General features: G+C 39.7%; 1 protein-coding gene across 1 annotated transcript in view; it reads left to right on the top strand.

Moving 5' to 3' along the window:
* The window catches only part of LOC100890336 (Golgi apparatus protein 1), a 48,964-nt gene extending 29,678 nt beyond the window's left edge, over positions 1–19,286 (top strand). Inside the window, exons 12-26 of the mRNA XM_030975404.1 lie at positions 4,819–4,920; positions 5,473–5,614; positions 6,221–6,358; positions 7,274–7,423; positions 8,795–8,911; positions 9,446–9,534; positions 12,057–12,171; positions 13,291–13,521; positions 13,934–14,013; positions 14,450–14,645; positions 15,115–15,150; positions 15,917–16,087; positions 16,411–16,531; positions 17,284–17,390; positions 18,919–19,286. Coding sequence (XP_030831264.1) covers positions 4,819–4,920; positions 5,473–5,614; positions 6,221–6,358; positions 7,274–7,423; positions 8,795–8,911; positions 9,446–9,534; positions 12,057–12,171; positions 13,291–13,521; positions 13,934–14,013; positions 14,450–14,645; positions 15,115–15,150; positions 15,917–16,087; positions 16,411–16,531; positions 17,284–17,390; positions 18,919–19,080 — 1,957 coding nt within the window. The 3' untranslated portion in view covers positions 19,081–19,286. The remainder of the gene's footprint in view (positions 1–4,818; positions 4,921–5,472; positions 5,615–6,220; positions 6,359–7,273; positions 7,424–8,794; positions 8,912–9,445; positions 9,535–12,056; positions 12,172–13,290; positions 13,522–13,933; positions 14,014–14,449; positions 14,646–15,114; positions 15,151–15,916; positions 16,088–16,410; positions 16,532–17,283; positions 17,391–18,918) is intronic.
* Positions 19,287–23,649: the final 4,363 nt, after the last annotated feature.

Here is a 23,649-nt window from a genome sequence, read left to right as displayed (position 1 = left end):
CGGACTATTGGTAGTGGCTATGCATCCTTGGCCGAAGACATTCTCCGGTTCCAGACTCTTCAGCACATGCCAATAAACATCGACCTGGAGCGATTGAATGATCTACCTCTGCTGTTCACACGAGATCTGCTCACAGCCATCCACAGTCTGCAGACCCTACTTGTCTCTTCTGCAATGAGCCTGCTGGTTCTACAGGCTTACATAAAGCATCAACCTGGTAACGTGCGTAGGTGTGCCTTTGAAGTTGGGGACACTGCTCTGTTGGCCAAGCTCGCAGCAGGAGACATGATTGCCATTGAGGCCAAGTACCATCACGGTTGCCTAATTTCCTTGTACAACAGATCCAGGCAGGCTCCACCCAAAGGCAATGATGGAGATGATTCTTGCCTGCATGGCATAGCGTTTGCTGAGCTAGAGGCATTCTTAGAAGATATGGATAATGATGAGGACAGTTCGCCTGTCTTCAAACTTAAAGACATCGCTCAGCTTTACAAGGTAAGGCTGGAGCAGCTTGGTGAGACTGTAGACAAACGGATTCACACCACCAGACTGAAAAACAGACTGCTTTCTGCACTTCCTATACTGAGGGCACATTCACAGGGAAGAGACACACTTCTCAGTTTTGAGAAGGACATTGGACCAGGCCTCTTGAATGCCTGTCATCATGACAGTCATGCCATGCACTTAATGCGAGCGGCACAGGTTGTACGCAGAGAGATCTTTGACTCAAGTTTCTCCTTCAATGGTTCGTTTCAGGCAAACTGCCAGCAGGATTCTGTGCCATCATCCCTCTTGGCTCTAGTCAACATGATACTTGATGGGGCAAACATCAAGCATCAGACCCAGCTGGTCCACACAACCACCACAAAACCTGCCCTTGCAATCTCCCAATTAATGGTGTTCAACAGCCTGAAGCATACACAGAACGTGGAGTCAAGCTCAGCACGTCATAGCCGCAGCCAAGAAACTCCACTCCCAATCTATTTATCCCTGAAGATCCATGCGGTAACACAAAGTAGAGGGCTGGTTGACAAACTGTTCAATCTGGGAATGTGTGTCTCCTATGACAGGCTGTTGCAACTCACATCTGACATTGCCGATGGTGTCTGCAAGCGCTTTAGGATGGAAGATGTAGTGTGCCTGCCAAAGTTGCGTTTTGGATTGTTTACAACAGGAGCTGTGGACAACATTGACCACAATCCAAGCTCTGCAACTGCAAAAGATTCCTTCCACGGCACCGGAATCTCACTTATACATCTCGTGTCAGACACGGGATGGAGACATGGACAATTTCTTCTCCCATGAAAACCAGGCAGCCCCGCCAGCTCTGGCAACTGGAGGAAAAATGCGGTTTGGAGTTAAAGCAGATCTACTTCGCTGCCTGGAATCAAATCTGCTCGAAAACAATAGTGCACCTGTGGCCTAAGCAATAATTCTTGATGGTGCAGCTGTGGTTCAAATGCTCAATCCTGGAACATCAAGAACATTTCAAGAGTATGGAGAAAGAGTGTTTGCCCCATACATCTTTGCTCAACTAGAGAAAAGCATCCGCATTGACCTTGTCTGGGATGTATACTTACCTGCTAGCCTGAAAGCCTCAACAAGACAGAAAAGGGGAAAGGGCACCAGGAAAAGGGTGGCTCCTTCTACTGTGCTGCCAAAAAACTGGAAGGACTTCCTCCGAGTCGATGAGAACAAAACTGAATTATTTGCTTTCCTGTCACGCGAAGCCGTTAATCTTCCTCTACCACAGGACAAGGAACTATACGCAACAAATGGAAGTGGAGTACTCTGTTCTCCTGCTGAGTCACACTTGGCAGGCCTTGCCCCATGCTCGCACGAGGAGGCTGACACTCGTCTACTTTTGCATGTGGCAGATGCTGTGCAAAAAGGGTGCAAAAAGGTAACCATACGTACCGTTGATACTGATGTGGTTGTACTTGCCGTGGCTTCATTCAGCAAGGCAGCTCCTGATGAGCTGTGGATCGCTTTCGGTGTCGGATCAAGCTTTCGGGACATAGCTGTTCACGAAATGGTTGCCACCATGACTCCGACACAGTGTATGACTCTCCCAGTCTTTCATGCGTTCACCGGGTGTGACACTGTTTCTGCATTCGCTGGCAGAGGCAAGAAGACTGCCTGGGAAACTTGGAAGTCTTTCCCAGAGGTGAATGATGCTTTTAGTGAACTCCTGTGCATGCCAAGTGAGGTCAGTGAAGGATCAATGTTACTGCTAGAGCGATTTGTAGTGCTGATGTACGACCGAACCAGTGAGAGCATGGAAGTGAATGATGCCAGGAAACAGCTCTTCGCACAGAAATCTAGAAACCTTGAGAACATTCCTCCAACCCAGGCAGCACTTAAGCAGCACATCAAGCGCACTTGCTACCAGGCCAACTGTTGGAACCAGACATTGGCCAAGAATCCAGAGATGCCAGAGCCATCTGACTGGGGCTGGACAAATGAAACAACTGGGTGGCAGCCTCTTTGGACCACTCTCCCGGAGGCATCAAAATCGTGCCATGAATTGATACACTGTCGCTGCAAGAAAGGGTGCACTGGACGTTGCAAATGTGCCAAAGCTGCACTCAAGTGCACTGCACTGTGCTCTTGTTCTGGAGACTGTTAGATTTTGATTTTGTGGACATGCAGTGCTAAATTTATGTAGATAACTATAGCTGTGGTAATGAGCAGGTTCGTATTTGGAATAGCTTTTTTTTGTCTTCTGGGCCCAGGTTCATAAAGCTGCTTACCGGTAAGCTAATTTTCGTGCTAACTGTAGCAGACAAATTTGCTCAAGCAGGTTAGCATATAGGTCTCACATGTTATCGAGAAAACAAGGTGTCCACCTTGCGCGTTCACAATGGATTTGCATTGTTAAAAAATTCATTTTCCTGCAGTAAGCACCGTTAGGTTTACAGTATGCATTTTAGTGTGCTTATACGGTTAGCAGCGCTATGAAGTAGTAACTCATACGTAAGCACATAATTGGCTGTTAAGCAGCTCTATGAAATTTTGCCCTGGGTAGTCAAAGTGGTGGTACATGTGTCCTTTTTATTTATTTTTTTTGCAAATAATGACTCCTTTATTGTCAAAATAGAGGCAAAGTTTAAAAAAAACAACAACAACAAAAAAAATCACTTTTTGGGCCTAATTTGACCTTGACCTTGACCTTATTGCAAATCCCTGATTTCAAATGATCTTAAAAGTATTACCAAATGAATTGGCATCCCCAATTTAGTTAGAAATGACACCTCAATCGTTTTTCTAGAGTATTTGGTTCAAAAGTTAAGTGTATTAGAATAGGCGGGACTGGCGGTCATTTTTTATTTGACCTCTCAGGGTCATCAGAGGTCAAATCTGACTTCCCTCCACATCCGAAAAATGAATCTAATGGTCTGCAGGGGAACCACTCTTAAAAAAAATTGAGATCATAGGGGTAAACAAATGACAAATAAATGGGATTTTGTTGTTGTTGTAAACATTCAAAACTCAATTTTGACCTTGACCTTGACCTTAATGCAAAACCCTGAATTCTGGCGATCTCAAAAGTATTACTAAATGAATTGGCATCCCCAATTTAGTTGGAAATGACACCTTGAATGTGTTTCTGGACTATATGGTTCAAAAACTAAGCGTGTTTGTAATTAGACCATGCGGACTGGCGGCCATTTTGAATTTGACCTCTCAGGGTCATCAGAGGTCAAATCTCATTTCCCTCCACATCTGAAAATAAATCTTATGGTGAAAGCTAACTATGCTAGAAGTTTCATGCTTTTATCAAAAAGTGCACAATTTTCTTGCTAAACCGCTGCACTATTAGGGTAAGGCAAAATGTTGAGTCAAAGGTTTGAAGACAAGAATTTGGTTAGTGTAGGAAATCACACAGCAATTGTCATGGGAGCATACAACCCCAACAATAATTGCTCTGCCAGCGATGGTTGCTCCAGCAACGATTGTTCAATATGGTCAATGCTTGGCACTATAGTCACAGTCTCCCAGCTTTTATCCCTGAACCGAACTTTGTACCTAACCCTAACCCTAAACATTAACCTATGAAAGCTGTGTGACCATGAGACCTCAGGGAGGAAATGTCTGGTCAGTCCCTCTGGACCTTAATACATCATGTCAGTAGTACCATCAGCAGAAATATCTTAAAGTCAGCCCAACTCTACATGATCTGACTTCATTCATACATGTATGCAGATTATAAGATGAAATATATAACATTTAAAAGTAGACATCTTTACGATTGATATTCTGCAAAGTCATTAGTATAGAAAGTTGAACCGTGGGGAATTGTAAAACTGCAATTCAGAGAAAAGGCTTACCGGCTTTTATTTTGAGTGATATCGGACTGACTGCCATGACTGTTTGTCATTTTATCAATTTTCCCTAATTAAGCAAGGCTCGATCTCAATAGATTCTTAGAGAGAAAACAGAACACATCAAGCTGAATGATCTACATATCAAATTCAAAGCTTTTCTTTATTTGTATGCACCTTGAGCATCGCTAGAGATGGATATGTTGCGCGTTACAAATATTGTTATTATTAATATTATTGGTGGCATTTATTTCGTTATTTTATCCCAAGTTTGATGGCATAGTTTCTATTTTCATTCCCCATAATGTAATCAGGGATGCCTGTTTTCAGTTTATTTCCCCACTTCAGGCCCTGTCACACATCTGTTTCTGGCTCTTTGTCATATGGAATGATCCAACATGATGAGGCCTCTTTTCAGGCTAATTTGGTTTAAATGACTGGTAGCCTTGTCTAATAATATAATAATACATATTTTTGCATTTGTTTGCCACAGAACTCTGTCTTGTTTAATGGAAAATATTGAAGATAACCAGATGATGGATAACTGTGCTGAAAAGCTTTTGGAAACACAATATTTCATCTCCAGAAATTACAGGTGAGTTGCGGTCTTATTTTCAGTCTTAGCCTTCGTGACCACCTGTCTATAACAACCACCTGACCATATTGACCACTAATATTTCCACCACAGAAAAGTATGTACTAACTATCCCGCTTGTAACAACCACATGCCTAACACGACCAGCGACCGCCCATTTTGACACCGCAAGGAAGAAGTAGTGTTGCCTGCACCAGCGGCAGGGCTATAAGCAGTCATTTGCTCGCTCTCTGCTGCTGTCGTTACACAGAAACGCATACACAAGCAAGGCCGTCCACTAGTGGTAGCTTCATGTCACAGGCACAGGGACTAGCATACATATGGTTAAAATAACATCCATTCACTCACGAAATGTCACTTAAAGAACTTCAAACAATCCAGAATACTGACAGGGAGGTTCTCAAGACACATTCTCTCCATGGCTATCCACTATGCATGCATACGTAAATAATAAAGTGGACCATGATTAGCATGACAATCTTTTATAGTACGTTATGAGGACCATAATTTTCACTGCATGATCACCTTTGTCTTTTCTCTCTGTCTCTATAGGCTAGACCCTCTTCTCTTTAAAAACTGTGAATCGGATGCCAGCATATTTTGCTGGGAGGAGAAGTGGAATGGAAAGGAGGAGACCCCCAGCGGACTTGTATTCTCCTGTCTCCATCGTCATCTCCATGACCACTCCCAACCAGTAAGTATGCTCCCAGCTGAGAGCCAAAAGGGCATTAATTCATATACTTTAAATAGCTCGAGCCCCCTTGTGGCTCTGAACTTAAGAACTCATTGCTGACCATGAGGCATCTGTAACAACCCTCTCTTGTCTTTTGAAAGCATGAAGGGTTTTTACTCATGCATGTTCCTTTACAATGTTGTATAATTCAAATGGTGCTTTTGCTAAAGAATTTCCCTGCCATGCATCCTTCAGTATGTGGAGGGCTTAATGTACCGTCATGTAACGGTGATTGCAAGAGCCGGTCATTGATTTTGTCCGCTGAAGGCAAGAAGAGCGTTGGCACATCCTTTACACAGAGTTATCATCCTGTGGCTCTCAACAGTTGCCTAGCACAGAGTAAATGTGATGACCTGAAAGGAGAGAGAGAAAGAGAGTGAGATAGATAGATTTATAGATAGAAAGAGATATAGAGAGACAAGGAGGGGAAGAGAGAGAGATGGAGAGATGGGGTGGGGGAGAGAGAGACAGATAGAAAGAGAAAGAGGTAGAAAGATAGAAATAGGGAGAGATAGAGCGAGCAAGCATAGTACCCCTCTGTTAAAACTCCTTCCCTTCGTACTTCAGCTTCAATCCCGTTGTGCTGACCAAGTCCACCGTGTTCTCCGTCAGAGGGCTGTGAGCGTGCACCTCAACCCAAGGATAGAAGAGAACTGCCGGGTCGATCTGGGCGCGCACTGTAACGACAAGACCAAGATAGGAGAGGTAAGCAACGAAAAGTCTGCTGTCTTTAGACTTGCAAGAAAAACAAAGGACATAAATATTTTGTTTAAAGCCCCTCTAAAGTGCTGGGAGCCCTCAAAATTTGCTAGCAAAATTTTTATTTAGATTGTATCATAATGTGAAAGAGGCTGCATTTAAGACACATTTCTGCAAGGATTTTCAAAACGAATGTGTTTGAAGTCGAATAATGATGAAAGAATACAAAATTAGGTTTTCTGCGTACAACAGAAAACCCAAATTATGTATTCTTTTATCAATATTCGAGCAGACCAACTATCAACTGAAATTATACTTTTAACATCAATTTAGGTTCATTTCGTTCCTTCCTGTCTCCTTAGATCAAGATTTGTATCTTGATCGTCAGAGTAGTTGCTACAACCGGCCGTGTCAGACACGTTGCCCCTGGGTCGAGACAGGACTCTTGTAGCATGCCCCCACTTAACACAATTATAACCATTAACATTACATTTAATTAAAAGAATGAAGCGATTAGTATTACTCTTATGTTACGGGGAAAAAATATTATGTGAATATAACCAAAAAACGGCCTAAAAACCCTCCATCAGGCGGAGGGCGATGACTTGTCCAAAAAAGAAAAAAAAAGAAACAGGTTAGTGTCACACTCTTCTTCAGTGGCCAGATGTGACAAATGTTTGAAAATTAAATCCGTTTCTGATGCAGACACACATTAGCTGGTCTGCATAATACTATAATAATAGGTAATGTATTTAAAACCAAATGAACTTATACCCTGGACTTGCCTTATATAACTTGATTGTGTATTTTATGAATGCACTTCATTAGATTTTCATTATCATAGAAATATTTCATTTCTTGTGTGGAATCCGTACTGAACTAGGAAACTGACCTTAGAAGGCTTAAACTCTAATTTTCCAGGAATTGAGGTGCCTTCAAGATCACATGGATGATCTGGGACAGAAGTGCAGGCAAGCCATGGGCAACTTCACTGTGGAAGAAGCAGAAGATGTGCAGATGAATAGGAAGCTCATCGCAGCATGCGCTCCAATGCTCAGGAAGTTCTGCCAGGTGAGAAGAGAAGGTGGAGTTGTAGTGAAGATGAAAAATACATTTTTGAACTTTCTCTTTCTCTTTTCAGTCATGTAGAGAAGAATATCATAGAAGGAACGTCCCTGAAAAGGATTGCTTTTCAAATGCACATATACCCTCTTCTTATTTCAAACATGACAAGAAACAGCTGCACAGTTTGGACCCAACTTTCATGCCACATGTGCATGTAGAGTCCCATCATATTGCTCCGATTGTCTCATTTTCGCTCGCGTGAACATTGCCAGCACAAACCACTGACCTCTACCTCCTGGACGGATCTACCTCCTGGACGGATCATCGCCCATTCCCATTAGCTATACGTTATGTACTAAAAGGCTGTATTGTCTGACCGTTCATGAATATTTATGTTTTTGCTAAACTCGGCAAAATGTTTGCTTTTACTAAATGGAAAAATGACGGTGGGGGGTTGGTTGAAATGGACATAATGAACCAAGCAGAAGTGATCTATGATAATTCATGCTTCTTATCCTTCGTGTCCTTCGTGTGCTTGACCTATAATCTTAAAATCGCTTGGCAAACTGAGTCCAAAGTTCGACTTGTTTCACATGTGTACTATAGGCAATGACGAGCTTGCAACCTATTTTGATCAAATTACGGTGGGTGAACTTTCAAAAGTCAATGGGACATGAGGGTTCCAATGAAAGAGCTAGTGATAACGTAAGTCGGGGTGTATGTGCTTTTCGTTAAAAAAAAGAAGAATTTGTAATTATTTTTTTTTTGTACAATTCCATAGGCTAACATGTATGGCTGCTGACTCTGACGATAGGGGGCATTGTGAAGTGAGACTAAACGGAGCTATATGTATACATGTACCTATTTCTTTGTGCAATGTTATGTGACTCTCGGCAAGACGATTCAATTTCTTATTCTTTTGGTGATTCTGAGACCTCTCAGTTTATTCCAATTCTTCTGTACTACATTGTTGATCTTTCCTAATTTCCTCCAAACACCTTCTTTCGCAATGTTATCGCTTGTTGTGTCTTTAAAATTATAACATTTGTAATGAAGTGTTTCCAATGTGATTTGAATCAATATTTTATTGTCAGTATATAGACTGTATCGCTAAGAAAATGGAGAATTATTTTTTTATAAAAAAGAGAAATGATAAATTTTGAAAGCTCTGTTATAGTAAAAGTTTACTTATACATCAAAAAGTTTACTTACATCAAAAAGTTTAGAGCTTTTAATGAATAGTTGAGTTTGATTATTCATCAGAATACGGGCCAAAGTATTATCACTATAATTCTGTTTTTATATGTTTGTCTTATTTTATATTGGTTTAAAAAAGCTAAACTAAGTCTTTGTATTTTTGTGTTATTTTTCTCTCAGGATAAGTTGAAAGCTAAGAGGGTTGATGAAGGAGAAGCTTTGAAATGTTTGATAGAACACAAGAATGATGATGAGATGGAGGCAAAATGCCAGGCCAGCATTGAACATTTTCAACTTGTAAGTATCCTGTGAGATGAGTGGGTCATCAATGAAGGGAAGGATCAGGCCTGATAATTACCCAATTTTTGCTCAGTTTCTTATAACTGATTTTGCCCTGATTTTCTGCTGATTTCCCAGATTTTTACAAATTTTGCTGATTCATTATTTCATCTTTTTTGGTGCTGATTTTCCTGTTAAATCTTTTTTGGAGATTTTTCCTTTTTTTTTTTTTAGAAGGTTTTTGATTTTGTTTTGTATGTGTGTGTGTGTGTGTGTGTGTGCTCATTATCATCCCTGGGAAAGATGGATGGATGGATGGATGAATCAGTTAGTGAATGAATGATGAGATATCACTAAATGTCAGGCTAGCATTGAACATTTCCAAATTGTAAGTATCATGTAAAATGAAAGTTTCATGGATAAAGGGAAGGATGGATGGATACTAAATATCAGGCTTGCATTGGACATTTTAAAAAACACTGATGTTTTTAAAAAAAAAAGTTCAATACAAATAACCTGTTTGCAATATATACATTCTGTTTGCCTTTACAGATTCAGTTGAAAGATTACCGATTCACTTTCAAATTCAAGGAAAGCTGTCACAAAGATGTTCTTAAACTCTGCAAAGGAAGCCGAGATAAGTGAGTTAATACAAGGATACATGATTTATAAATCTGATTGTTTTCAATAGTTTTCTTAACAGTGTATCGTTTTATTAAAAACAAAAGAAAAGGAGTTGTGCATTTTCACATTAGGATCTTATCCTTTTCAGGCCTACTGTCTTTGTATGTATCCCAAAGTGATTCAGATATTTAGTGTACTTTTCAGAAATATTTGTTAGTATTGCCAGTAATAGGACTCCTAACAAACATTTAGACAACAGTAGTATGATTCCTTTAACCTTTCTTTTCACAAATATCGTTTATTTATTGAAAGGAAGCAAATTATTTTGCATGGCAAGTCCAAAGTTTATGACCACTAGTTATCTAACAAATCAAACCAAAGATTTAAGTTTACCTGGTTTTTTAATGAAGTTGTAAGCCCATCCAGAGCAAGGAATTGCTCAGTAAAATGATGCTCAAAATGTCACTCGATGATTTACGTTCATTGTACCATTTTATCTGAGACACGAGTGAACAAGAAATCTTCTATGACTTGCCCTAGCGTCGATCGACCCACTGCTGCCCCATTTCACTACCAATCCCTTAACCATAGGAAAGAAATGAGCCTGCCGCAGACAGTCATCTTTTTCACATGCAAATTAGTTTTGCTGCAGACTTGCCGCTCCATTGTCGCATACTCTTCATCATGTATATTCATAAAAAGGCTATGACAAAGAGTCTGCGGCAGATCTGCCGCAGACTCTTTGTCATGAATATTCATAGAAATGATGCTCAAAATGGAGGCTTCAAGAAATTTGAGAAGTGGGGTGGGGGCTTGATCACCCCTCCCAATTACCCTCAAGAACTGCTGCTGCTTTCATTTGGAAGGTCATCATAGAAGACACAACACACGCTTTCAAAGCTCTTTATGACAAAGAGTCTGCATAAATATTCATATCCCATATAGAACTGTTGCATACTTTCTGCATACTCTTTCATATCCACACCAGTTAAAGGTACTTTGTCCCATTTGCAGGCCCAAAAAATGAAAAGGTTAAATTCCAACGGCATTTGAAAGATAATACTAATTTAGAACCCCCCCCCCCCCCAAGGGGGCTTGGAAATGTCTTTAAGTGGGAAAATAACGTATTAGTTGTCGAATCGACTCAAGAGCTATAGAGCCAGTAAGTAATAGTCTGATTTTCAGACCATTGTACGGAATGATCGTACGTGTTATGCTGTGCAAAGATTCAATCAGTTTAATTTTGGCCATTCCAAGAAGTGGGTTATTGATGTAGAAAAATGCTCATGCATGTACCCTTTACAGCTCATTTCATGTTATTACAAAAGAAGTAAAAATGCCAGTCGGTCACCTAATAGTATCTGACAGTGCAGGCTGACAAGTAAACGGGTTTCATTGCATAATTCAAATATTAGGACACTGCTAACGTTTAAATTTCACATATAGGACATACACGATATATTCTTAATTCTTTCAAAGCTCTACAGAATTTGATGTTGGCTGCAAAAGGGACATACCCGGCCCCCCCACTCAGAGGTCGGAATGACCGCATGCGTGTTGCCAAAATGTCCGGTAAAGGGGTACTTTTCGTGCGACAAAGTCCGGCCCGAGATTTGTAAAAAAAAGGGGTGTTTTTGACTTTTCACCCGGAGATTTCTTTAAAAAGGGGGTGTTTTTCTTTTTCTCTCTCATCTCTTTAGACTCCTGAGAAATTATTCCGAATTTAGGGGGGTACATTGAGCATTTTTCCTGATTTAGGGGGGTCTCCAAGGCAGGAAAAGCCCGCGAAAAGCCCGAGAAAGGGGGGTTCGGAAATGTTGGCAGTCCTCAGATAGGGGGTGCTTTCAAAAAGAGGGTACGAGCATATGCGTACCCTAAATAACACTGAGTGGGGGGGCCGGGGGGACATATCTTTAATGCAGTCTTGCAGGAAGGCTGCTGGACAGCCATGCATTGCATCATTCTAGCACCTTGAAGTAAAAATAGCTAGAACAGGCAGAATTGCTTCAAAAATTCTACAAATGTGGGTAACACAATGCAGAAGTAGAGGTAGAGGTAAAAATACAATAACTGCATACACATAGTCCAGAGTAGAGTCACAGATCCATATGCTACATGTGCACACATTACACAACAGTGACAACAAAAAAGTGAGTTAGTGGGGTTGAAGATAAGATCACATGGCACAACGACAAAAGTTTGAAATAGTCTGTTAATTCCTCAGTCTCCTCGCTATGTAACAAATTCCTCTCATGGTACCAGTTAGAACCTGAAGCAAATAACATATTGTTTGGTTTGACAGAAGCTAAAAAGACAAATAACACAGGAATTTCACAAGATCAAGCTTGGGCAAAGTTTCATTCTGCCACAGATCTGCCGCAGACTGTTCCTGTGGCATACTGTTATGTGCGGCGAGTCTGGAGCAAAGTTTCATTCTGCCGCAGACTGTTCCTGCGGCATACTCTTTGCCGCAGACTTAAAGTCTGCCACAGATCTGCCGCAGACTTTTTACTTTCCTATACCTCTATTCTTTCCTTAGGCCCTCTATCATCAATTGCCTGACCTTAGCTGTGCGTGATAGTGTCTTACAACAAAAGGAACCACCTGTAGATCCAGAGTGCCGCTCGCAACTTAAGTTTGAGTTACTTCAGAGGGTGAGTGAGGGTCTTGTAGAGGTCGAGTAGAGGTCGTATGGGGTTAAATTGGGGTCATGGTGGGGGCAGGTAGGGTCACTAGGCCCTTTATCATCAATCGTCTGAGCCAGCTGTGTGTGACACTGTCTTACAACCACCTGTAGATCCAGAGTGCCGTATGGTAGAGTAAAGTAGAGGTCGTATGGGGTTAGATTGGGGTCATGTTGAGATCATGTAGGTGTCAAGGAGGGGTCACCGTAGGGCTAGGGCTATATTGGAGTCATCTAGGGGTTGGGTAGTGTCAAGTAGAGCTTAGGTTCGATCCATATTAGGGTCAAACAGGAGGGAAACTTCCTCAAAGACGACTGGTTCCATGTACTCAGGCTTGTTATAAGACTATTTTTTGGTGAAAGAGTTTTTATGCCTCCGTTACCAAGTAGCCGGAGGCATTATGTTTTCGGGTTGTCCATCCGTACGTCCCATTCTCGTGATCGCGTTATCTCAAGAACCGACCAATGGATTCCTACCATACTTTGGTCATATATGTAACTTGCAGAGCCAATGAATTGATTAGATTTTGGGGTCATGAGGTCAAAGGTCACAGGACTCATTTTGTATGCAAGAATAGCTCATGATTGAATTATCTCAAGAACTGAGAGATGGATTCCTGCCCTAGCTTTGGTCATGTATGTGTCTTTCAGAGCCAATGAATTGAATAGATTTTGGGGTTAGGAGGTCAAGGTCAAAGGTCATGGGACTCATTATGTATGCAAAATTAGCTTATGATTGCATTATCATTAGAACCGATTGATTGATTACCATCAAACTCAAGACATGTATGTATCTTGTAGAGCCAATGAACTGAGTAGATTTTGGGGTCATGAGGTCAAAGATCAAAGGGTCATACATGTATACGAGAAATAGCTTGTAATTACGATATTCTGAGAATCTGTTCATTGATTACAATCAAACTTCAATTTGAAAAATTTCTTCTGTTTTGGTTTGTAAAATTGCTCTGACGGAGGCATCATTTTCGACTGCGTGCAAGTCAAAGTTCCATCTAGTTGTTTTTTTGTGTGTGTGTTGTGTGAACTTCTGCAATTTGAAGTATATTCAAGGATACCCATTTTGCTTCTCTAGAATGAAAACATCAAGTTGGATCCCGAGCTCATGAAAGCGTGTGACGCGGAAGTCACCAAGCTTTGCCCCACGGTGACCCAGGGCAATGCCAGGGTGATGGAGTGCCTACGGTCCCACCAGGAAGAACTGGGCAATGACTGCCACGTCAAGGTCTTCAACAGGGAGAAAGAGATGGCTGCCAAACCTGACATTGATTATGCCCTCATGCATTCCTGCAAGAAAACCATCAAGGTACATCACTTTTCTTCATTGTTCTTGTTCCTTAAAGACACACATGTATACCTAGCGTGCTTGCTTGCTAGCTAGGTGCTTTGTCTTTTCCAGACATTAGTGATCAAGACTGTCCATCTGCTTCTATCTCTGGCACTATGATCCCGGTGGGCCTATTGAATGGATCCATATATTTTACATGCTGTCTTCTTCACTTTTCCATGATTTTTTCTATTCAGTGTGATGTTGATTCCTAAACTCGTTTTCATCACTGGAACTGCCTTAAAATAGGCCTTAAAAATTAGTAATATGGTATAAAAGTGTAATGGTTTACAATAAAAACGTCTTAAGAAAGGCTTTCCATAACAAGTGATATGTTAAATGATTCATAAAGATGTTATTCCTGTTTCCTTTGATTCTTGATGTTTTCCAGACCAAGTGTAAAGACGTAGACCCTGATAAATTGATTGACTGTCTGAAAGAGCGCAAAGATGATCCTGGTACAGGACCAAGGTAAGACTCAACTTTAACAGATCTTGATAATAAAAGGGGGGGGGGGGAAGGGGATCATATGATAGGGAGATGTGGGTTGGTCTAGCGGTAATGTCTGTGGTACGATCAGCTCTCTGTTCTTTGCCTACAAACTGACTCGGCGAACCCCGGTTTTAGACTGAGTCACGCTTTTGGATGGTGACATTAAAGGTCGGGTCATATCTGATGGATACACACCTGTAAAAAACAATCCTATCTGATCTATTTAAGAAAGAAATGTCTGTTGTAGAACCTGTCTAGAAAGGCCACCTGCCTACAGTGGCCACTCTCTCTCTCTCTCTCTCTCTCTCTCTCTCTCTTTCTCCATTTAGCTTGGCTTGCCTCAATAGAGAGCTTTGACTGTAATAACCACAGACATCTAAAGGATGAATTCCTTCTTTTTTACCTCGATCCACAGATGCAGGATGGTTCTGAACAAGCGGCAGATAGAGCGCAACTCTAATATCATGCTCAATCCTCTGCTGCGCAAGGCCTGCAAGATGGACATTCCAAGGTTCTGCAAAGACGTGGAGATTGAGATGAAGAATAACCCCACTGCCATGGAGGGAAAGATGATCGGCTGCCTTAGATTGCAGTTCTCCAAGAGACAAGCTGTGAGTAGAACTCAGTTAGTATTTATGCAAGTCCAAGGTGTTTGGACATTTGCTGTTTCATTTGTTACCCAAAATAGAGAAACTAACAAAAATTAACTGGAAAGTTTAATCTTATTTGTATTTGATCTGACCCAAGCTCTAGTAGGGCTATAAATTTGATAAAATCATGTTGGTAGCATATGAGACTTATATATCTAGACAATATCTATACTTGCCCAAGTTTTAAGCTACACGTGACCAGATAAAAGGCATATGCTCCCCTCCCTTCCCCTCCCGTCCCACAACCAGTTGAATAGTAGTAATAAGTAAGGTGAAAGGTGGAGATGAGGAAATGGTGAGGGGAAAAGATGAAAGGACCGTCCTTCTACTGATGGCCATGTTAATTTGCATGGCATTCAAAGTACAAATCTGGTTGTGTCTAAGATGTTCAGAAATATATTTTCCTCTTTTCTTTTTTTCTTGATCACAGACGTTAAGTCCAGCCTGTGACAAGCATATGGGTGGAGTAAGTATTACAAGGTTATTTTTTCTTTTAGAAGCTTTTAGAGCTTTTAGATTGCAATGATAGGTATAATTTGAGGTTACGGTAACAAATCTCATGAGTGAATCCCTCATCCTTTTTGCTTATCCATGCTGATCATTGCCAAACATGTTTTCAGAGCATCCCTCGCTGTGAATCTTAAAGCCTGTCTGCACTAGTTTGGCCAGGAGGAATTAGACCTCCCTGCATGGTCACTGACAGGTGATTATCTCATCAAATAAGCTCTCAATTAACATAAGAAAAAGGGGATCATGGGGGACCAACGGTCAATGCTTAGGCATTGTTTGCTAAATAGAGGGAACAAGTAGCTACAAGTAGTGCAGTCCCGCTTTAACAATTGGTTGGTTGAGGTGTCGTGGTCTAGGAGCTAGTAGTTAACATTTGGCGGAGCTGTGGATCAAATGGCTTGCTGTGCGAGTTCCAGCAGCGGCACTCATTACAAAGATCCTTGTATTTGTAACTCTCATCCCAGGTGTACTAAATAGGTACCTGGTGGGAAGTATTTCCTTGAATTCTCTCAGCATCGCTTTGCTAAAGCCATGGTGATAGTAGGTGTATGCATACCGCATGTGCCTTGATTATCCCCCTGGAGTGGATATGAATATATAACACAGAAAACTTATTATTTATGGTACCAACCTGTAAACTAATTTTGAGGTTGGTAGAAGTTTACACTACGTGGGGATATGAATGTAGCCGTTATTATTATCAATATTTTAATTTTGTACAGTTGTTGAAGGAAGGTGCAGAGGATTACCGGCTGGACCGCAACTTGGTCAAGTACTGCTCCCATACCATCAAAGAAAAATGTTCCGAGGAGATGGATAACCCTGGAACTGGTAGAGTGGAGGAGTGCCTCAAGGCTCATCTTAGTGAAATCAAGGATGAAAAATGCCAACAGGTCAGTGGTCGTCACAGTGATCATGATGTTGGTTGTAATTGTGGTTGTGATTGTGATTGTGTGGGCGGGTGGTTATGGTGATGGTAATGGTGATGGTGGTTTTGATGGTACTGATGGTGATAGTTTTAATGGTGGTGGTGATGGTTTTGATGATGGTATTAATTGTGGTGGTGATTAGGGTTCTGATACCATCCGAAAGAGAAGTGTTCTAAGGAGATGGATAACCCAGGAACTGGTAATGTGGAGGTGTGCCTCATGGCTCATCTTAGTAACAAAGATACTGTCATTATTGAATCTTCTTTAATTTTTGTTTTGTTTAACAGCAACTGGTAAATCTTTTCCTTGAGGGCCTAGCCGATATCCATATTGATCCTCTGCTCTACAAGGCTTGTGCTTTAGACATCAAACATTACTGTGCAGGCATCCCACAAGGACAGGGCCAACGTAAGTGTAATATTCCTTTAGAAGCAGCCATGCTGAAGTCGGGATGTTAAGGCTGGAGTTAAAAGGAGAGTCAAGTGGGGCAGATACCAGTGCAACTCAGAAACCCACTATTAGTATTTTTATGCCTCCTACAAAGTAGCCGGAGGCATTATGTTTTCGGGTTGTCCGTCCGTCCCGTTCTCGTGATCGCGTTATCTCAAGAACCAATAGATGGATTCCTGCCAAACTTGGGTCATGTATGTATCTTGCAGAGCCAATGAACTGATTAGATTTTGGGGTCACAATTTCAAAGGTCACAGGGCTCATTATGTATGCAAAAATAGCTTGTGAACGTATTATCAGTAGAACCAATGGATTGATTACTATCAAACTCAAGACTTGTATGTATCTTGCAGAGCCAATGAACTGATTAGATTTTAGGGTCATGAGGTCAAAGTCCAAAGGTCATGGGGCTCATTATGTATGCAAAAATAGCTTGTGAAAGTATTATCATTAGGAGTTTGTGAAACAGTGATGTAGTCGAGGCCAGTAGTTCTGAGTCACAAAGCTGCTGAAAATGTAACCCTCCATTGGTTCTGTGCTAATGACTCTGTCCAAGTCCTAGCCAGGGCTATTAAAATATAGTCTCATGGCAGCGCTTGACTACAACACTTTTGTGAAGAGGATGGCAATACAAAACATGTGCATTATTTCAGTGCTGCTATTATTGGTGATAGTTCGATGAATTTATTGAATTTGTTTTTCTATTTCAGAGATTTCCTGTGTACTGGAGGCTTTAGATGAGGAAGCAGTACATTTACAACCTGATTGCAAGAGGATGATGTTGGAAAGAAGAGAAATGTGGGAATATGCTGCACAGGTAAGACAGCGAGACAGAGAGAGAGAGAGAGAGAGAGAGAGAGAGAGAGAGGGAGAGAGAGAAAGAGAAAAAGAGAGAGAAAGAAGGAGGGGAAGAGTGTGTGTGTGTGTGTGAGAGAGAGAGAGAGAGAGAGAGAGAGAGAGAGATGGGAGGAAAGAGGAGAAAAAGGAGAAGGAAGAAGAAGAAGAAGAAGAAAAAGTGAGAGCAAGCAAGAGAGGGATTAGAGAGAGAGAGAGAGAAGGGAGGAAGAGAGTGTGTGAGAGTGATTTGAGAGAGGGGGGTAAGAGTGGGAAAGGGAGAGGAAGAGGGGGAAGAGTGAGAAAGAGGGGGGATGGGAGGAGATATGAGGAAGAAGAAGTAGAAGTGAGAGCAAGAGAGAGAGAGAGAGAGAGAGATAGGTTCGTTCGTTCGTGTCTCCTTAGATCAAGATAGTAATGTAAAGTTCCTTAACTTAGAAGTAAATTAAATTAAATTAAGTTCTTCCATCGCTCGATTGCTGCAATGGCCGTTTCATTAACAAGGGACAGGTCTTCATCTGTGCAACCCGTTCCGCCGCACTGCAAGAGGTGGTCCATCGTCTGAGTCTCTCCGCAGTCGCAGAGAGTATCTCCTTCATGGAGATAGGTAAGAGTGAGATAGAGAAAGAAGGAGAGGGGGTAGTGTGTGTATGTGTGTGTGTGTGTGTCAGAGAGAAAGAAAGGAGGAGGAGGAGAAGAGAGAGAGATATTATTGATCTTACATCAGTAAAATGTAAAATGCTGCTAATAAATTTATTTGTAATTGAGAAAGGTCAAACATTAGTTGAGTTATGAAGTTTTGTCATCAAATACCATTTTGAATCATTTAAATATTATTTATCATTGAAAGCAATTGAAAACTCCATGTGGAATGGGTTATTAAGAAGGTTCTTTTGTCAGAAGGAACTGGTTTGTAGGGCTCTCAGAGGAATAAAGGAAAATGGAAAGAAAAGGAGAACAGGGGGGTGTTTCATAGAGCTGTGCGTAAAGTTATGCACGACTTTACGCATGACTGGAATATGAAGAGCTAAATGGGGATATCAAATCCTTTTGATTGCAGAAGTTAAAGTTGAAATATGCAGATGTAGATAAACCTTATCATTATTAACAAATAAAAAGTATATTTTGGGCTACAATTTAATTGAGATTATGGGAAATACAGTCACACTTTGTTAAAAAGTCAGGAAAAACTTTGGGCATCCCATTGGCTCTTCATATTCAAATCATTGGTAAAGTCATTTGTAACTTTATGCACAGCTTTATGAAATGCCCCCAGAGATAATGATAAGAAGAAATGAAATGGACACACTTATATATTATCAGCGAAAATTGTGAGCAGATTCCAACAGTTTGTTGTGATGAATATTCTTTTGCAATCTGTTTCAGATATATACATGTTCTAGACCTAGGGTGGGTAGGGTGGAATCCCGTTTTTTGTCCCAACTTCAAACAAACAACTGTATGATGATAATATAACGTGTGTTTTTTCTCTCTTTTCCCCTCTGCTGCAGTTGGTACCAGGCCTAAGTTTCCGGTTTTTCCCGGTTTTTGCGGGACAATCCCGTACTCTGGGACATCCTGCATCCTTCAATTTCCATTATTTTTGTTTATTCTTTTTATTCTTTTTAATTTGTTTATATTTTTTGAAAAAGAAATCTGATCTTAAGCATTAAAAATTCTTAATGCCTACATGCCTGAAAGTGCCGAAACCCATGAGCTTTCAGGGGCCTCAGGCATTACATTTCTTTGATCTATACAACCAGATCAGAAATTAACGACATGGTGGCTTTAATAGCCGGCACTATGTGACAGCTACTTAAGCCTTAAAGGTAATACAAAGTTTTGGGAAATTTTGAAAATTGGGTGGAAAGTGAATCTTTACAATTTTATATATTTGGATGCCCCTGTGGATGTATTATAAGCACTAAAAAAATTAGCCCCCAAAACACTTCTGTTTTCGAGAAAAATTGAATATAAAAATTTACCGGTGCTCCCGGTAAATTTTGATAAATTTCAGATAGCGCCTATGGCCGTACAATGGTAGCTGCGACCATGAAAATCTCAGAATATGTTGTTGTGATATACAATTTCCAAACAAGAATAGCTAATCGGTCGATTTTAGTCAAGAAACATCGTTTCATAGCTAAATTAATATCTTGACCTTGAGAGGGAGCTATACAACATAAAGAGTTTATTATTTATTATTTCATAACTTTAGACTCGATTTCAACCTCGACAACGATCAATGGATATTGCAGGAACGCAAATTCATGACCCCATACCAAAACTTTGTAATACCTTTAACTTGTCTGGTCTAAGCCATGCAAATCTCTCTGATGCTCTGAAATATATGAAATATATAAATATTTAGTTTTCTACAAACCTAGAATTTAATTTGAATATAGTTTATTGAACATATCTATCTGATGCTCTGAAATACGGAATTATTTACATTTTTAGTTTTCTACAAACCTATAATTTAATTTGAATATATTTTGGTGAATATATTGAATATATCGATAAATAAATACAAAGATATATAATATTTAGTTTTCTACGAACCTAGAATTTAATTTGAACATATTTTATTGAAAATAATGAATATATCAATAAATAAATAAATACAAAAATATATAAATATTTAGTTTCCTACGAACCTAGAATTTCCATTGAATATATTTTAGTGAATATATAAAATAAAAAATATATGTTTTGAGTCTTATTTGAAGAACATCAACAATGTTGGGGGGGGGGGGGGGGGAATCTTCAAGCCCCTTCTCCAGCTTTGGTTTATTTATTTCAATTTGATACTTATGTATACTACATCTATATAGTACTCATTGAAAGCATTTGAAATTTTAATTGGATCAGTACTTTGTTGTTCATTAATTAAGGAACATTTATTACTTTCTGTATTTTTTCTTGCGTATAGATAAAGTTGATTTCTTGTCGTGCGTTTGCATTGTGAAAGAAATGGTGTGGAATCATAATCTGAAAAACAAGATGAATTCCTGCCTCTTGATTTACAATAAATCCATTATCTCACGAAGGTGTACAAGAGATAAAAATCTAAATGAAGATTTCTTGGCAAGTTGTAATGCCTTTTAGCATGACATTTTCTTGGAGTTGTACATGTCTCATGCACCAAGCTTTTTTCAACCGCGATATTTTATTATTTTTAAACAAATGAGTTACAATTGTTACCCTATAATATATTTTTCACCAAATGTAATTTTTATGCCTCCGCCACCGAAGGTGGTGCCGGAGGCATCATGTTTTCGGGTTGTCCGTCCGTACGTCCGTCCGTCCGTCCGTACGTCCGTCCGTCCGTACGTCCGTCCGTCCGTCCGTCCGTCCGTCCGTCCGTCCGTACGTCCGTCCCGTTTGACCGTTATCACAATATCTCAAGAACCATTTAAGATTTAAACTTAAGACTCGGGAATAGTATTTATCACCATAGGAAGACGATCTGATTAGATTTTGGAGTACGTAGGTCAAAGGTCACAGGTCACAGAGGTCAACTTATGAAATTCCTTGTATTGAGTTTGTTAGCGCGATATCTCAAGAACCATTTGAGATTTAAACTTCAAACTTAAGGATAGTATGTATCACCATAGGAAGACGATCTGATTAGATTTTGGAGCACGTATGTCAAAGGTCAAGGGTCACAGAGGTCAACTTATGAAATTCCATACATTGAGATTGTTATCATGATATCTCAAGAACCACTGGAGATTTAAACTTCAAACTTAGTGATAGTGTGTATCACTATAGGAAAACAATCTGATTAGATTTTGGAGCACGTATGTCAAAGGTCAAGGGTCACAGAGGTCAACTTATGAAATTCCATACATTGAGATTGTTATCATGATATCTCAAGAACCACTGGAGATTTAAACTTCAAACTTAGTGATAGTGTGTATCACTATAGGAAAACAATCTGATTAGATTTTGGAGCACGTAGGTCAAAGGTCAAGGGTCACAGAGGTCAACTTATGAAATTCCATACATTGAGATTGTTATCATGATATCTCAAGAACCATTTGAGATTTAAACTTCAAACTTAAGGATAGTATGTATCACCATAGGAAGACGATCTGATTAGATTTTGGAGCACGTAGGTCAAAGGTCAAGGGTCACAGAGGTCAACTTATGAAATTCCATACATTGAGATTGTTATCATAATATCTCAAGAACCACTGGAGATTTAAACTTCAAACTTAAGGATAGTATATATATCACCATAGGAAAACGATCAGATTAGATTTTGGAGTACATGTATGTCAAAGGTCATAGAGGTCAACTTGAAAATTTCAGACTACATGTATAGGACTTGTCATGATATGTCAAGAACCACTTGAAATATGTTCCGTTACTTAACCCGTACTTAACTGGGCTATTTTGAGCACCTCCCTGACTGGGGGGGGGGGGGGGGGGAGGGGCCGATTGCCTCGAAATTTGGCACGCGTCTTGAGAAATTGCGCAAAGCAAGAGACCTCACTATTATTTAAATTGCTCTATGGCGGAGGCATCATTTTCGACTGCGCGCAGTCAAAATTCCATCTAGTTACCTTCTCGGCTATGATTTTCCCTCATTGAAAAAGTAAAGGTTTAGTTATTGAATTAAAAAGTCTTTCCAATTCAAGTTTATTTTTTTAATTTGTTTGTATAATTTGTATTAGACTTTACATTTATATGTTCTCTGTTATTCAGTTATTGTATTTGGAAATATGCAGAAATCAAATCAAATCAAATACTAGATGTGCTTGTCTTTTATATCACAAATTTAGACTCAAAGTCAGCAAATTAGAAGTAAATACAAAACAGGGAGAGTTGTCTTTAAAGCTTATCTGCCATAGTTTACAGGAGGGATTAGACTGCCCTGCAAGGTCACTGGACAGGTGGTTATCTCATCAACTCAGCTCTCAGTTAACATAAGAAAAAGAGGATCATGGGGGACCAATGGTCACCGATTAGGCATTGTTTGTTATATAGAGGGCGCAAGTAGCTACAAGTAGTGCAGTGTGCCTTTAAAAGAAGGAAACGGACGTAAAGGAGGTAGCTAGTATACCACCCCTTTCAAAATTGTGATTTATGTAGTGGTTAGGTGGTTATTTTACCCGACTGCACAGAAAGCATAAATGCTTGTAAGTAAGCAATCAGAGGACCGACGGCTTTAGGTCCTCTCCGTGCAGCAAATCTTGTGCAGCAAATATCTCAAAAGGAAAATCATGTTTTCATATTTTTTCATCTACCGTAATTTCCGATCGAAATACTACTAATTCAAGTGTCCAAATTTATGGTCTCAATATCAGTAAGCATGGCAGACACATTGAACGCAAGCGTTTCGTATAAAGAAAAAGGAATTTAGTCTTCTCTACAGAAATACATCTATATATGCAAATTTGCTCCCATTAAAAACAATATGAAATTGATATCTTCATTTTGACTTACTGTTTACCATCAAATATACTTTAGATGGTGCAAATATTGGAAAATGTGAATTTTTATAAAATGGAAGATGCTATTTGCATAATTTGAACATTTTCAGAATTTACGTTGGTTAGTAAACTCTTCCGTATTGCAAAAGGAGAACATCATGACCGACATAAACTGGAATGAAATAATTTTCATCAAAACGAGTTTGGGCTATCCTTTCAGGTTTGCTCGAGTGATTGAATATAGACCGAAAGTATTTGTTTTAAAGTAAATTTATACGACTGTCTAAGGCTGACAGTTTGCTGTCCTTCCGAGTTGATAAATATTAAGCTCACAGTCACACATATAGATATTGCTATAATAATCTGCTGCTGTGACCAGGCGCGGATCCAGGATTTCTTAGGGGAGGGGGCCCAACTTTTTTTTTTTTTGCTCGCGAAAATTTGGGATAGTATACTACTATTTATCCGTCCTAATTTACACTAACCAACCATGTAACTACATATTCATATATTTTTATTGCACTTATATTTTGAGAATTATATATTCCTGTGTGTATAAGCTATAACGTCTTTTTTCCCCTGTATGCAATTTACGAACATAGTAGAAATGATTAAACATTCTCATTGCAATTTATTATTTGTTCTCATATTTCTGTATTATGTAGTCATGTTGTTTATGAAACTTAACTGTAAATGTTGTATTCTTTTAAACAAATGCTATAATGTGTAACGTACAACTGTTTTATTAAATACTAATACAGATATGTTACAATAAATAATTGCTGTATGTCACAAAAATCT

Source organism: Strongylocentrotus purpuratus, unplaced genomic scaffold (genome assembly GCF_000002235.5).
Source record: "Strongylocentrotus purpuratus isolate Spur 01 unplaced genomic scaffold, Spur_5.0 spur5_scaffold_8, whole genome shotgun sequence".
NCBI lineage: Eukaryota > Metazoa > Echinodermata > Echinoidea > Camarodonta > Strongylocentrotidae > Strongylocentrotus > Strongylocentrotus purpuratus.
Note: the sequence above shows the minus strand (reverse complement) of the source record. Positions and strands in the feature narration are given on the sequence as shown.